The sequence below is a fragment of the Salmo salar genome, chromosome ssa09, assembly GCF_905237065.1.
Source record: "Salmo salar chromosome ssa09, Ssal_v3.1, whole genome shotgun sequence".
Taxonomy (NCBI): Eukaryota; Metazoa; Chordata; class Actinopteri; order Salmoniformes; family Salmonidae; genus Salmo; species Salmo salar.
The window spans coordinates 85,176,259-85,192,542 of NC_059450.1; the positions used below are offsets into that span (position 1 = coordinate 85,176,259).

The following is a 16,284-nucleotide window of genomic DNA, read 5'->3' on the forward strand; positions in this document are numbered from 1 at the left end:
TAAATGTTGAAGTTTTGCTTCATACATATCCAGATTATGCTGCGTCAATCGACATCTGTATTGTCCATACAGCATCAACTGGGATGTGGCCTCCACAGAAGAGAGAGCAAACATTTTTTTGCGCTTCATGGAGCAACGCAGAGCTGTTGTGAAGGAAGTTTTGGTATTTATTAGGATCCCCATTAGCCGCTGCAGAAGCATCTGCTACTCTTCCTGGTCTCCACATGAAACATGACATAACACCTAGTACAGAACATGATTCGTTTAGAAGGAAGTGAGCTTGTGTTTATACAGGACCTCCCGCCATCACCCACCAGTCAACCAATCATGTCAATGCGGAGCTGTATGTAGCCCTCCACAATGTTACAACATTTGAGAGGTGCACAGTGATGCAGAACAGAGCTCAATTTGGCCTCTGCATGCCTACAGAGGCTCCACAAGTACGTCACACCATCCATTTGGCGCCTACAACCACATTTTCGGTTCAAGCATAAATTGGCTTTTAGAGGTATGTGCCAATGCATAAACAGTGCAATTACGCAAAGGTTATTTATTTATTTTTTATTTAACCTTTATTTAACTAGGCAAGTCAGTTAACAACACATTCTTATTTACAATGACTGCCTACGCGGGCCAAATCCTAACCTGGACGATGCTGGGCCAATTGTGCGCCTGGAATCGAACCAGGGTCTGTAGTGACGCCTCTAGCACTGAGATGCAGTGTCTTAGACCACTGCGTAACATTCCCCCATAGATGCATTTCAGTATATTACAATGTAGAATGATGCCAAATTCAGATGTAAGAAAACGTTATACACTAATAAAATACTAGATGAACAAAGGAACCATAGCAGTTATGACTGTTTGAATCCAATTACAAGTGTATAAAACAAAATAAAAACAGAGCCACGAGACCCCCCTCGTGCGCGTCTCCTGAGAGGATGCTGGGTGCATTCGGTAGGTAGGGGCTCGAGCTGAAGCCACGGTTCCGTATCATTGCAGTCGAAGACACGCAGGCGTCAGCAGCTTGCGAGAGAAAGAGCGGGAGGAGAGGAGACAGAAGATAGTGACTGCAGTTGCACGTTCCCTCTCGACATTGGATCTATGTTGTTGTAAGAGCATATGTAACTGGGTAGAAAGGAGTGGGGTAGAGGAGGTATACACTAACACACCAAGGAAAGACCTATGCTTGGATTTTGCCTCTTTTTTCTTCGCCAATGCAAAAGGAAATATGCAGCGAAGCTTCACCCTCCTGTACACCAGTTTTCTGGGGATGTGCTTGGGTTCAAGTTTTCCAAGTAACATCAATATAGGTAGGTGCAAAACCCATGCGTAAAATGAAGCCTGGCAGAATTATTGTATTTTTGTATTTATTTGTTGAGGTTACACATTTGGTTTCTTGGCATAGGCCGATTTGTATGGACAATGGCAAGTTAGTGAATATGCCTTTTCCGAGGCTATAAAGTTGAATTCAACATATTTTTCTGATAATAGAGTCCGGAAATATTGATCTGTTCTATGTTTGCGTTTTGTTTGCAGATAGGCGTTTTATAAATAACCGTTGAATATGTATCTTTCACAGGGGGACTATTCCCAACCGAATCTCACGAATATGATGTGTTTCGGTTCGCGCTCTCGCACCACCAGGATATCCCCAAACTGGTGCCGCAGGTGGATATGGTCAAGATGGGCAACAGCTTCTCCATGACATATGCTTGTAAGTCTTTTTCCCCCAGGGTCTCTGTCCTCCCCATTCCACCCATCCCTCCCAGTTATTTCTTAGTTCACCTCATGGGTTATTTATTCATACGATCAATCTGTTGTCCTCCCGCTCAATGAGACCACTGGCCAACACTTGTCCAGAAATGATTAGTCTGTGCTACGTGGAGGTATCTGGCATTGATATATGTAGTTATCATATATACAATTACAGCTGGTTATTCTGTCACTGTAAAGAATGTTCGAGAATGTGTGCTTTTTTGCATCCATCTGTATCGTTCTCTCTCGTAAGAAGCTGTGTGTGTGGGCGTGTGTGGCTCTCTATCTTATAAGAGCCAGTGTGTGTGCGTGTGTGAGCAAGAGAGAGACCTCAGTGCAATGAACACATTTTTCTGACAAATCTACCATGTAGGTTACAGACAATATAACAAAGTGGTTATATACTTTATGTAACAAATATTGACGCTGATCAAGCAACTCCCCTTTCCCACCGACATTCAGAGAAGCCTGTTCCCGCAAAGCCCTGTTCCTAATTACAGATGGATTTGTATTCATTTAGCTTCAGCTGGCACCAGCTACTCAGGTTAGCTTTCTCATTACAGTAACCTAGCCTACAACACCATACCGCTCAAATGGCCCCAACCGCCGTGACTCACTCAACTTCAGAAGGTGGGCTCGTTTCAGGAACACGTCTAATAGGGTTCTAATTACCGGAACACTGTAGGAGAAATATTACATAGTAGACCTTCAATTTGTTCACCCTTGGACATCATTATCTTCATGGATGAGCTCACTTACATGGGGGCGAGCGTGTAAGGTGACACTCAGGCACGTAGGAAAGAGGATTTATACTTTATTGTAAAGCACTGTGGATCAATGCTGGTCACCGGTCAAAGCAGCTAAGTTACTCTCGTGTAAGTACATCAACCACCGAATTGTCATCGCACAGCCTGTCTGCTCTGATGATGCCCAAATCAAATCATGTTTAATCGTTTTAGCAGCACTGTCACAATCACCTTCCCTTAGCAGATACAGACACTGAAGCGGCTTTGTAACATGTTTTAAAGACCAAGGTGATATGGTATCCCAATCATTCCCCCGTCTGCTGAAAAGCAAGAAAAAAACATTATAAAATGAAAAATAACTTAATTTCTGGAGTTATGTATGTGTATTTTTGTGTGTTCCAACCTTCACTTTTGGGATTTTAATCACCAAGGTGCCCTTGAGTTGTTATGTATTTAAGTTGGTACATCTAAAGGTAGGCCATGTCCCAGGTGCTCCATGTTGGACACTGTGCATCAGGCCGATGCAGCTGGGTGCTGGCTTCAGATGAACCATACACAATACATTCTCCTCCCTGACAACTCTCTCTTTCCACACTAGTCTCCTCAGGACTGCTTGAAGTGCGACATTCAATTTCACTGGCAGAGTCTTCAGACATTGATAACCGTGTTGTTTCTGTGTTTTTTTTTCCTACTCTGAGACAAGACTTGAATTTAAAGGCAGTTTTTATTCTGTTCACATACTTGTCATGCTTTTCCTCTGATCTCTGCCTCGGCTCTGAAGAGACGCAGTTCTGTTTTGAAAAAAACTGAACGAAAAGGTAATCAGCAAAAATGGAAACCGTGGATGTATTTTAAGTCAGATGATTTCTAATGCAATAGGACTGTAACACATGATATCTAATGCAATAGGACTGTAACACATGATATCTAATGCAATAGGACTGTAACACATGATATCTAATGCAATAGGACTGTAACACATGATATCTAATGCAATAGGACTGTAACACATGATATCTAATGCAATAGGACTGTAACACATAATATCTAATGCAATAGGACTGTAACACATAATATCTAATGCAATAGGACTGTAACACATGATATCTAATTCAATAGGACTGTAAACATGATATCTAATGCAATAGGACTGTAATTTAAATGTTTTATTTATTTTATTTAACCCTTATTTTACCAGGTAAGTTGACTGAGAACACATTCTCATTTACAGCAATGACCTGGGGAATAGTTACAGGGGAGAGGAGGGGGAGGAAAGAGCCAATAGTAAGCTGAGGATGATTAGATGGCCGTGATGGTATGAGGGCCAGATTGGGAATTTAGCCAGAACACATTGGGATCTTTAGTGATCACAGAGAGTCAGGACACCCGTTTAATGTCCAATCCAAACGACACAGCACCCTACACAGGGCAATGTCCCCAATCCCTGCCCTGGGGCATTGGGATATTTTTTTAGAGCAGAGGAAAGGGTGCCCCCTACTGGCCCTCCAACACCACTGCCAGCAACATCTGGTCTCCCATCCCACTTCTGGTCCCCACAAGAATAGTTAAACACGTCCGGCATGAGGGAGAAGAATCAGCATGTTTATCAGAACAGTCATTGTAACCATTACACAACAATGTTATGTAGGAATGTCAATTACACCTGTCATAATGGCTCACTAACCTTTAATGTAGCCTACATCATAGCTGACGCAGCTGGAGATTAGGGGAGTATATTTTCCCTAGGCTAACACAAAAGGAACTTTCATGAGGAATTCCTATTCAAACTAGAGCCAGAAATGTGAAATATTGATGCTCTCTGTCATTTATGCCCCAAGGTTTTTTTTGTATGTCACATTTCAACCCATCAGATCTGTGTCACAAACCAGGTTTCCATTCTACCATTTTATGCAAGTAAAGTACATGTTGGATAAAAAATGTCATGACAGGCCTGATGGAAACGTTCTAAATATCGACAATGCAAAATACGTTAGACAAGGTGGGATCTTTTTGTGTCGTTAAAATGAATTATGTGAGAAATGTTGGTAGAATCGCTTTTATGTGCAAATATTCATATCATAACCATAATATCAAAAGGAGGGCTTCTTAAAGAAAAACTAACAGGTCTGTGAGAGCCGGAATTGTTACTGGTTGGTAGGTGATCAAATACTTATGTCATGCAATAAAATGCAAATTAATTACTTAAAAATCATACAATGTGATTTTCTGGATTTTTGTTTTAGATTCCGTCTCTCACAGTTGAAGTGTACCTATGATAAAAAATGACAGACCTCTACATGCTTTGTAAGTAGGAAAACCTGCAAAATCGGCAGTGTATCAAATACTTGTTCTCCCCACTGTATGTGTTACGTGTGCTCCCTCTCCGGCCTCTAGGTCATCAGGCTGCTGATTATTACACACACCTGTCACCATCGCTACGCGCACCTACGCATCATTAGACTCACCTGGACTCCATCACTTCCCTGATTACCTTCCCTATATATGTCATTTCCCTTTGGTTCCTTCCCCAGGCGTCATTGTTTCAGTTTCATGTCTGTGCGTTGTTCGTGTTTCTTGGTTTGCGTTATGTTTTCATTTATTTATTAAATGATTCACTCCCTGAACTTGCTTCCCGACTCCCAGCGCACACGTTACAATATGGAAATATCTCCTTTATTCAAAATTATAGCCAACTAATTTCAGCATTACAGCAAAAATGGAGGAGGCAAGTGGAAAGGGGAGAAGGTAAGGAACTTGTCTGTCGGCCCTGCATTAAAGACCAAAATTGGTTAAAGAAAATTGTGATGAATAAAAAAGTGTACCAGTTTCATTTATTAAGGACCAAACATTGACAGCTGTGCCATACAGGTGGCAAAATAGTTGGGAAGAGATTTTCGATGTACCGATTCCATGGCATATGGTTTATGAACTGATACACAAAACGATGTCGGATTCAAAACGTAGTTTTTCAGCTTCAATTATTATATAAATTTCTTTCAACCAATAGAATGTTATATACAGTGCCTTCGAAAAGTATTCAGACCCCTTGACTTTTTCAGTTTCTTATGTTACAGCCTTATTCTAAAATGGATTAACCTCTCTTGGGGAGGTGGGACGCTACAAATATTTTACACCATTTTAAAGATACACGTCTCCTTAATGTAACCACATTGTCCGATTTCAAAAAGGCTTTATGGCGAAAGCATAAAATTAGATTATGTTAGGACAGTTCCAACACAAGAAAAACCACACAGCCATTTTCCGTCACAAAAACCAGAAAACCAGCTAAAATTATGCACTAACCTTTGACGATCTTCATCAGATGACACTCCTAGGACATCATGTTACACAATACATGCATTTTTTGTTCGATCAAGTTGATATTTATATCCAAAAACAGCCTTTTACATTGGCGCGTGATGTTCAGAAAATATTTTGCCTCCAATACTGCCAGTGAATCAGCACTACAATTTACAAAAATACTCATCATAAATGTTGATAAAATATTAAACTGTTATTCAAAGAATTATAGATGAACATCTCCTTTATGCTGTGACAGATTTCAAAAAAGCTTCACGGGGAATGCACACTTTGCAATAATCTGAGTACTGCGCTCAGAAAAAGACATCAAGCAATACAGATACCCGCCATTTTGGAGTCATCTAAAATCATAAATAGCATTAGAAATATTCACTTACCTTTGATGATCTTCATCAGAAGGCACTTCCAGAAATCCCAGGTCCACAATAAATGTTGTTTTGTTCGATAAAGTCCATAATTTATGTCCAAATAGCTCCTTGTTGTTTGCGCGTTCAGTAAGCTACTCCAAGTGTAGGAAGCGCGGCCAAAATGTCACGATGAAAAGTCTAAAGAAGTTCTATTTACGTTCGTTCAAACATGACAAACGTTGTATAGCATCAATCTTTAGGGCCTTTTTAACTTAGAACTTCAATAATATTCCAACCGGACGATTCCAATGTCTTGAAAAACATTTTGGAACACAGCTACCCCTCACGTGAATGCGTGCCAATGAACTCATGTGCTTTCCTGAGTCAACAACTTCCAACTTCCTTTGTTGGCTCTCTGTAGCTCAGTTGGTAGAGCATGGTGTTTGCAACACCAGGGTTGTGGGTTCGATTCCCACGGGGGGCCAGCACAGAAAAAAAATGTATGAAATTGTATGAAATGTATGCATTCACTACTGTAAGTCGCTCTGGATAAGAGCGTCTGCTAAATGACTAAAATGTAAATGTAAATGTTCACCATAGACGCCTCAAATAACTTTCTAAAGACTGTTGACATCTAGTGGAAGCCTTAGGAAGTGCAAAATGAACCCTAAGTCACTGTGAAAAAACTACAGCCTCAGATCCTCCACTTCCTGGTTGTATTTTTTCTCAGGTTTTTGCCTGCCATATGAGTTCTGTTATACTCACAGACATCATTCAAACAGTTTTAGAAACTTCAGAGTGTTTTCTATCCAAATCTACTAATAATATGCATATTCTAGTTCCTGGGCCCGAGTAGTAGGCCGTTTAATTTGGGTACGTTTTTCATCCGGCCGTGAAAATACTGCCCCCTACCCAAGAGAGGTTAAATAAAAAAAATCTTCAGCAATCTACACACAATACCCCATAATGACAAAGCGAAAACAGGTTTTTTGAATTTTTTGCAAAAAACAGAAATACCTTATTTACGTAAGTATTCAGAACCTTTGCTCAGGTGCATCCTTTTTCCATTTATCATCCTTGAGATGTTTCTACAACTTGTTTGGAGTCCACCTGTCATAAATGAATGTCACGTCCTGGCCAGTATAAGGGTTAATTGGTATTGTAGTTTGGTCAGGACGTGGCAGAGGGTATTCGTTTTATGGTATTCGGGGTGGTGTGTTTGTTGTAGGGGATTTGATTTGTGTATTTCCGGGGTTTTTGGGCACTGTTCCTTGTTATGTATGTCTATGATTGATCTAGCTGTTGTATATCTATGTGTGGTCAATTGGGGTTGGGACTCTCAATTGAAGGCAGGTGTTGTCATTTGCCTTTGATTGAGAGTCCCATATATTAGGGTGTGTTTGTATGTGTCTTTTGTGGGAGATTGTTGTGTGCACTGCGTTTGTTTGAGCCTGCCACACTGGTGCCGTTGTGAGTATTGTTTATTGTTTTGTTTTTCTTCAAGTGGATACCTTACCTGTTTTATCAGGAATAAACATGAGTGTCCACAATCCCGCTGCATTTTGGTCCTCCTTTCCTCAACACAACGAAAACCGTGACAATGAAATTGATTGGACATGATTTGGAAAGGCACACACCTGTCTATATAAGGTCCCACATTTGACAGTGCATGTCAGAGCAAAAACCAAGCCATGAGGTTGAAGGAATTATCCGTAAAGCTCAGAGACAGGATTGTGTCGAGGCACAGATCTGCGGAAGGGTACCAAAAAGATTCTGCAGCATTGAAGGTCCCCAAAAACACAGTGGCCTCCATCATTCTTAAATGGAAGAAGTTTGGAATCACCAGACTCGGCCGGGCTTAGCATTCGGGGGAGAAGGGCCTTGGTCAGTGAGTTGACCAAGAACTCGATGGTCACTCTGACAGAACTCTAGAGTTCCTCTGTGGAGATGAGAGAACCTTCCAAAAGGACAACCATCTCTGCAGCACTCCACCAGTCAGGCCTTTATGGTAGAGTTTCCAGACAGAAGCCACTCCTCTGTAAAAGGCACATGACAGCCCGCTTGGAGTTTGCCAAAACGCACATAAGGACTCTCAGACCATGAGAAATAACATTCTCTGGTCTGTGGAAACCAAGATTGAACTCTTTGGCCTGAATGCCAAATTTCACGTCTGGAGGAAACCTGGCACTATCCCTACGGTGAAGCATGGTGGTGGCAGCATTATGCTGTGGGAATGTTTTTCAGCGGCAGGGACTGGGAGACTAGTCAGGATCGGGGGCAAAGATAAACGGAGCAAAGTACAGAGAGATCCTTGATGAGAACCTGCTCCAGAGCGCTCAGGACCTCAGACTCGTGGTGAAGGTTCACCTTTCAACAGGACAATGACCCTAAGCACACAGCCAAGACAACACAGGAGCGGCTTCGGGACAAGTCTCCGAATGTCCTTGAGTGACGCAGCCAGAGCCCGGACTTGAACCGGATCAAACATCTCTGGAGAGACCTGAAAATAGCTGTGCAGCAACTCTTCCCATCCAACCTAACAGAGCTTGACAGGATCTACAGAGAAGAATGGGAGAAACTGCCCAAATACAAATACAAGCTTGTAGCTTCATACCCAAGAAGTCTTGATGCTGTAATCACTGCCAAAGATGCTGCAACAAAGTACTGAGTAAAAGATCTGAATACTTATGTAAATGTGATATTTCAGTTTGATATTTTTTATACATTTTTGCTTCGTCATTATGGGGTGTTGTGTGTAGATTGATGAGGCATTTTAGAATAAGGCTGTAACGTTATAAAATGTGGAAAAAGTCAAGGGGTCTGAATACTTTTAAAAGGCACTGTATAAGGGAGATACAACCATCCCAGCTTTGTAGATTTTGCTGCAAAGAGACAACATCTTTAGATCACTTGTTTTGGTACTGCCCATACGTAGCTTGTTTTTGCTTGCAGGTTCAGGAATGGCGACAGAATTACAACATTTACCTGGAACTAACTCTGCAGATAGCACTGCTGGGTGATTTGAAAAGGTATAGTCAAGCAATCAATAATATAATAATACTCTTGGCAAAACATTTTAGTTTACTCAAATTAGGTGAGGGATTGGAAAGGTTAGGGGAAATAATAAAGAAGGAAAATATATAAAAAATATATATTTACCAAAATATATACGGGGGATTGGATATGATGCAGACAATTCCACTATCTATCTGATCTACCCCCTAAAAAAACACTAATGCAGGTCTGAGACAAGGCCACATGTATTTCTAAACCATTTCTTGTGCTGAACAACCCTTGAGCTGAGCTGGGTATTGGCAGCCGCTGTGATGACAACACATTGCCAGATTGTGGTGAGTGAACAGTGATCCCGCTCCTCTCCGTCCCTAACACGAAGGAACAGATCAGATCCTGTCAGCTGAGACAGCCACGGCTTCCATGTGACACGCATCAGGTAGCCTATTGGTTAGAGCGTTGAGCCAGTGACTGAAAGGTCGGTGGTTCCAATCTCCGAGCTGGTTTGGTGAAAAATCTGTTGACTCACCCTTGAGCACTTAACCCTAATTGCTCCTGTAAGTCGAGTGTCTGCTAAATGACTATGTAAATAACAGGCACAACAGACGGAAGACGTGATGTACGTACGACAGAGAAGACAGGGACACCATTTCTCTCTTTGTTTCAGAATGTGCTTCAAGAGGATGTGGAAAAGGTTAACATTACATTACATTTTGGAATCTGGACTTCATGATGATCTGCTTAGTGTGTGTATGAATGAAAGTTAATCCGTGTCTGTGTGTGTGTGCGTGTGTGTCCGGGTGTGTGCATTTGTGCATCCGGGTGTGTATGTGTGTGTGTGCTTGCGTGCATGTGTCTGTGCGTGCATTTGTGCATCTGTATGTATGTGTGTGCGTGAATAAGCCTGGGAAGTTGCGGACTATGACGGTCAGAGGCAGTAGGAGGCTGAATGGCTCCTTGTGTCTGTGGATGAATGGAGCTCCTCCGGATGAGGGAGGTACTCATCAGTGTGGCTGAGGCCTGCATGCCTTGCACTCCAAATGACACCCTATTCCCTATTTAGTGCACTACTTTTGACCAGGACTCATAGGGTTTATATAGGGAATAGGGTGCCATGTGTGTAACGGTAGGGGATGTAACGGTTGGGGATGTAACGGTTGGGGATGTAACGGTAGGGGATGTAACGGTTGGGGATGTAACGGTAGGGGGTGTAGCGGTAGGGGATGTAACGGTTGGGGATGTAACGGTAGGGGATGTAACGGTAGGGGATGTAACGCGGTGGGGGTGTAACGGTTGTGGGTGTAACGGTTGGGGGTGTAATGGTAGGGGGTGTAACGGTTGGGGGTGTAACGGTTGGGGATGTAACGGTAGGGGATGTAACGGTTGGGGATGTAACGGTTGGGGATGTAACGGTAGGGGATGTAACGGTTGGATGTAACGGTTGGGGATGTAACGGTTGGGGATGTAACGGTTGGGGATGTAACGGTTGGGGATGTAACGGTAGGGGATGTAACGGTTGGGGATGTAACAGTTGGGGATGTAACGCTGGGGGTGGAACGGTTGGGGGTGTAACGGTTGGGGGTGTAACGGTTGGGGATGTAACGGTAGGGGGTGTAACGGTTGGGGATGTAACGGTAGGGGATGTAACGGTTGGGGATGTAACGGTTGGGGATGTAACGGTAGGGGATGTAACGGTTGGGGATGTAACGGTTGGGGATGTAACGGTAGGGGATGTAACGGTTGGGGATGTAACGGTTGGGGATGTAACGGTTGGGGATGTAACAGTTGGGATGTAACGGTTGTGGATGTAACGGTTGCGGATGTAACGGTTGGGGATGTAACGGTTGCGGATGTAACGGTTGGGGATGTCATCGGCAGTGTGTGTGTGTGCACGCTCTGTGTGTGTGTGTGTGTGTGTGTGTGTGTGTGTGTGTGCGTTTGTTCATCTTTGTGTTATTTGTGGGTGTATGTTTCCATGTGTTTGTGTGTGTAGCCTATGTGTTCATAAAAAGATCTAGCTTGACTGTCTCTCTATATGTTTCCATGTTTAAATATAACTGCAGTGGAATGGATACCTTGAGCCAAACAGAGAGTACTAGTCAGTCTTCCCCTTGGTTAGCGTTGACATCACCATAATCTGTTATTGACTGGCTTTAGAACAGGGACGGAGCGGAGGCATAAATACCTGATTTTGTGTCAAATCTCCTGCAGGCATTAAGTTCTAACTCCAGTGTGGTGCTAAGTAAATATGTTGGTGAGGTGTTGCTTTAACGTTGGTTACCTGGTGAAGAGATATCGTATCCATATGGAGGGCTGCCTATTTAAACAAACAAAATTCAATTTTATGATAAAATTAAATATTTGTATTAAGAATTGTTAGCTATGTACAACAAAACCAACCTTCACAATTAAACTATATGAATAAAATAACAATTCCTTCGTACATTTTTTTAAATACAAAATAAGCCTCTGTATGTTTTTCGGGTATCCTTCTTAGTGACCACAAAAAGATACAAAAATAAATAGTATTAGTAATATGATTACTACAGTGATCTATTCTAGTAATGTTATTTCAATGACTGACCAAACCAACCAGTTCTAGCATCACCAGTTCTAGCATCACTATTATCCCTAATTGGATTCATAGCTAAGCAGATTAATGTTGTCACTATAATCTTCTGCTGCAGTATTTCTCTTCTGAGGGCCTTTAATGGAAGTGTGTGTGTGTGTGTGTGTGTGTGTGTGTGTGTGTGTGTGTGTGTGTGTGTGTGTGTGTGTGTGTGTGTGTGTGTGTGTGTGTGTGTGTGTGTGTGTGTGTGTGTATGAGAGCCCTAAGCCAGGTCTGATCACACAAAGACATCCACATCAATAAGAGGATAGAAAAGTACAGTACTGTAGCCTGGTCTAGAGGACCAACAGGAATTACTACTACAGTACTATAGCCTGGTCTAGAGGACCAACAGGAATTACTACTACAGTACTGTAGCCTGGTCTAGAGGACCAACAGGAATTACTACTACAGTACTGTAGCCTGGTCTAGAGGACCAACAGGAATTACTACTACAGTACTGTAGCCTGGTCTAGAGGACCAACAGGAATTACTACTACAGTACTGTAGCCTGGTCTAGAGGACCAACAGGAATTACTACTACAGTACTATAGCCTGGTCTAGAGGACCAACAGGAATTACTACTACAGTACTATAGCCTGGTCTAGAGGACCAACAGGAATTACTACTACAGTACTATAGCCTGGTCTGGAGGACCAACAGGAATTACTACTACAGTACTGTAGCCTGGTCTAGAGGACCAACAGGAATTACTACTACCTTACTATAGCCTGGTCTAGAGGACCAACAGGAATTACTACTACAGTACTGTAGCCTGGTCTAGCGGACCAACAGGAATTACTACTACAGTACTGTAGCCTGGTCTAGAGGACCAACAGGAATTACTACTACAGTACTATAGCCTGGTCTGGAGGACCAACAGGAATTACTACTACAGTACTGTAGCCTGGTCTAGAGGACCAACAGGAATTTACTACTACAGTACTGTAGCCTGGTCTAGAGGACCAACAGGAATTACTACTACTGTACTATAGCCTGGTCTAGAGGACCAACAGGAATTACTACTACAGTACTGTAGCCTGGTCTAGAGGACCAACAGGAATTACTACTACAGTACTGTAGCCTGGTCTAGAGGACCAACAGGAATTACTACTACAGTACTGTAGCCTGGTCTGGAGGACCAACAGGAATTACTACTACAGTACTATAGCCTGGTCTAGAGGACCAACAGGAATTACTACTACAGTACTGTAGCCTGGTCTAGAGGACCAACAGGAATTACTACTACAGTACTGTAGCCTGGTCTAGAGGACCAACAGGAATTACTACTACAGTACTATAGCCTGGTCTAGAGGACCAACAGGAATTACTACTACAGTACTATAGCCTGGTCTGGAGGACCAACAGGAATTACTACTACAGTACTGTATTCTGGTCTAGAGGACCAACAGGAATTACTACTACAGTACTGCAGCCTGCTCTGGAGGACCAACAGGAATTACTACTACAGTACTATAGCCTGGTCTGGAGGACCAACAGGAATTACTACTACAGTACTATAGCCTGGTCTGGAGGACCAACAGGAATTACTACTACAGTACTATAGCCTGGTCTAGAGGACCAACAGGAATTACTACTACAGTACTATAGCCTGGTCTGGAGGACCAACAGGAATTACTACTACAGTACTATAGCCTGGTCTAGAGGACCAACAGGAATTACTACTACAGTACTATAGCCTGGTCTAGAGGACAACAGGAATTACTACTACAGTACTATAGCCTGGTCTGGAGGACCAACAGGAATTACTACTACAGTACTATAGCCTGGTCTGGAGGACCAACAGGAATTACTACTACAGTACTATAGCCTGGTCTGGAGGACCAACAGGAATTACTACTACAGTACTATAGCCTGGTCTAGAGGACCAACAGGAATTACTACTACAGTACTGTAGCCTGGTCTAGAGGACCAACAGGAATTACTACTACAGTACTGTAGCCTGGTCTAGAGGACCAACAGGAATTACTACTACAGTACTATAGCCTGGTCTAGAGGACCAACAGGAATTACTACTACAGTACTGTAGCCTGGTCTGAAAGACCAACAGGAATTACTACTACAGTACTGTAGCCTGGTCTGAAAGACCAACAGGAATTACTACTACAGTACTGTAGCCTGGTCTAGAGGACCAACAGGAATTGCTACTACAGTTCTATAGCCTGGTCTAGAGGACCAACAGGAATTACTACTACAGTACTATAGCCTGGTCTAGAGGACCAACAGGAATTACTACTACAGTACTGTAGCCTGGTCTAGAGGACCAACAGGAATTACTACTACAGTACTGTAGCCTGGTCTAGAGGACCAACAGGAATTACTACTACAGTACTGTAGCCTGGTCTAGAGGACCAACAGGAATTACTACTACCTTACTTTAGCCTGGTCTAGAGGACCAACAGGAATTACTACTACAGTACTGTAGCCTGGCCTAGAGGACCAACAGGAATTACTACTACCTTACTGTAGCCTGGTCTAGAGGACCAACAGGAATTACTACTACATTACTGTAGCCTGGTCTAGAGGAGTGGTTCTCAAACCTCTCCAATTCAGGTCTACAGGAACATTGTGAAACGGCTGGGGGCAGTTTGAGAACACAGGAATTAATACTACAGTACTGAACTGTATGTGATGGAATGTTGGGTTGCTGGGAGATAACTGGGATAACAGACCAGAGGAATCGCTCAAGATCCACTGCAAAATTATACGTCTGTCCAGCTAAGCAAGATGTAAGGAGAGAACGCCATAACCGGCCACTAGGGGCAACGGTGAGCACTATTATCATTAAGCCCTTTAGTAAATTAGATTTGCTCACCTCCTGCATCCTCTGTCCTCTCTCGCCTGCTTTTGAAAAAGGTCAAAGTTAAAGGTGCAATATGCAGAAATCGTTCTGCCATTTCCTGGTTGCTATAATTCTCATAGTTTGCCTAATTTCAGTTTGTGTGACTAAACAAGCAGTCATTGATTAAAGAATTTAAACCGCTTTGAAATATCTTTCCCATAACCAAAAATAGTGTATTTTCAGTGCTTTGAAGCACTGAACTTTTGGTGTACAAAACCAAAAGTAAAAGATGCAAAAACAAAACTTCAGAATGGGAAGCATAGAAATAGAGCACATAGAATATAATTCACCACTTCTTAGACTTGCTGTCAATGAGAATCACAGATCCATAACTCCTACTTCCATGTGAATTTGCTCGGGTCGCCCAAAAAGTTACATATTGCAGCTTTAATTGAGGAGAGTCGGCGAGGAGAGTGAACGTGTATGTTTTTCTCCTCTGACAAAACAAAAGCTGATTCAAAGGGGGTGTGGTAGATTGCCAAACTCTTCTGCGGTATGATACATAGTATACTCGATGAAAGGAGGGGAAGACACTCTTACGTTTGTGTACTAATTAATTGGCCCGCGGAGAGAGGGTCACGTTTTTTTTTTTTTTTAACCCTAGCCCAAACCTTAACCCTTAACTTAACCATTCGGAATGAATGGCCAAATTTAACCTTTGAAATTTTACTTTGATGAACAAGTGTTTGGATGTCTGATTCTGAAGCCTAGAGAGACTCTCCTCTCCTCTTCTTCTGCAGTCTGATGCCTCGGCCTAGAGAGACTCTCCTCTCCTCTTCTTCTGCAGTCTGATGCCTCGGACTAGAGAGACTCTCCTCTCCTCTTCTTCTGCAGTCTGATGCCTCGGCCTAGAGAGACTCTCCTCTCCTCTTCTTCTGCAGTGTGATGCCTCGGCTTAGAGAGACATTCCTCTCCTCTTCTTCTGCAGTCTGATGCCTCGGACTAGAGAGACTCTCCTCTCCTCTTCTTCTGCAGTCTGATGCCTCGGCCTAGAGAGACACTCCTCTCCTCTTCTTCTGTAGTGTGGTGGTGATGTGTTTCATCCCTCTGGGTAGCTCTGGGAGTAGACGTGTAGAGAAAAAGAGAGAGAGTGTGTGTGTGTGTGTGTGTGGAGTTTAAGATTGAGAACAGAGAAACCGCTGCAGATTCTCCTCCATCACAGCTTACACGCTGCTTAGTCCTCATCCGTCTAATTGCATGATCACTGCTTAGTGGATTCACACACACACACACACACACACACGCACAATTACTGGAGACAGCGCTTCATCAGATGCGTTTAATGTATTATTCATTGCTCATCCAAAGCCATCACTCTATGGAGTTAGAGGCATAAATATGTATTAATAACCATGTGGAAGAAATAGAAGTGTGGGAGCTTTTGTGTTTAGAAATTCTCTTCTCAGGATTCATTGGGGAATGAAGGGAGATTCACAACGGGGAACTGGAAAAATAGAGAGTGAGACAGGTTTTGGTTTGTGTTACCTACACACCACCTCCACCACCACCACCACAACCACCCCACCAGGGTAGAACCGTGCCCTAGAATGGTGTGTCTCAGCTGGGATGTGGGATTGAGGTGAGAGGGGCTAAGGCACCGTGCCCCAGAATGGTGTGTCTCAGCTGGGC

At 42.9% G+C, this 16,284-nt stretch overlaps 1 protein-coding gene across 1 annotated transcript in view; it reads left to right on the forward strand.

Moving 5' to 3' along the window:
* The first annotated feature begins 1,012 nt into the window (after positions 1 to 1,012).
* LOC106612061 (glutamate receptor 1-like) overlaps positions 1,013 to 16,284 on the forward strand; it is a 124,707-nt gene continuing 109,435 nt past the window's right edge. The window contains exons 1-2 of the mRNA XM_014212879.2: positions 1,013 to 1,313; positions 1,583 to 1,717. Coding sequence (XP_014068354.2) covers positions 1,232 to 1,313; positions 1,583 to 1,717 — 217 coding nt within the window. The 5' untranslated portion in view covers positions 1,013 to 1,231. The remainder of the gene's footprint in view (positions 1,314 to 1,582; positions 1,718 to 16,284) is intronic.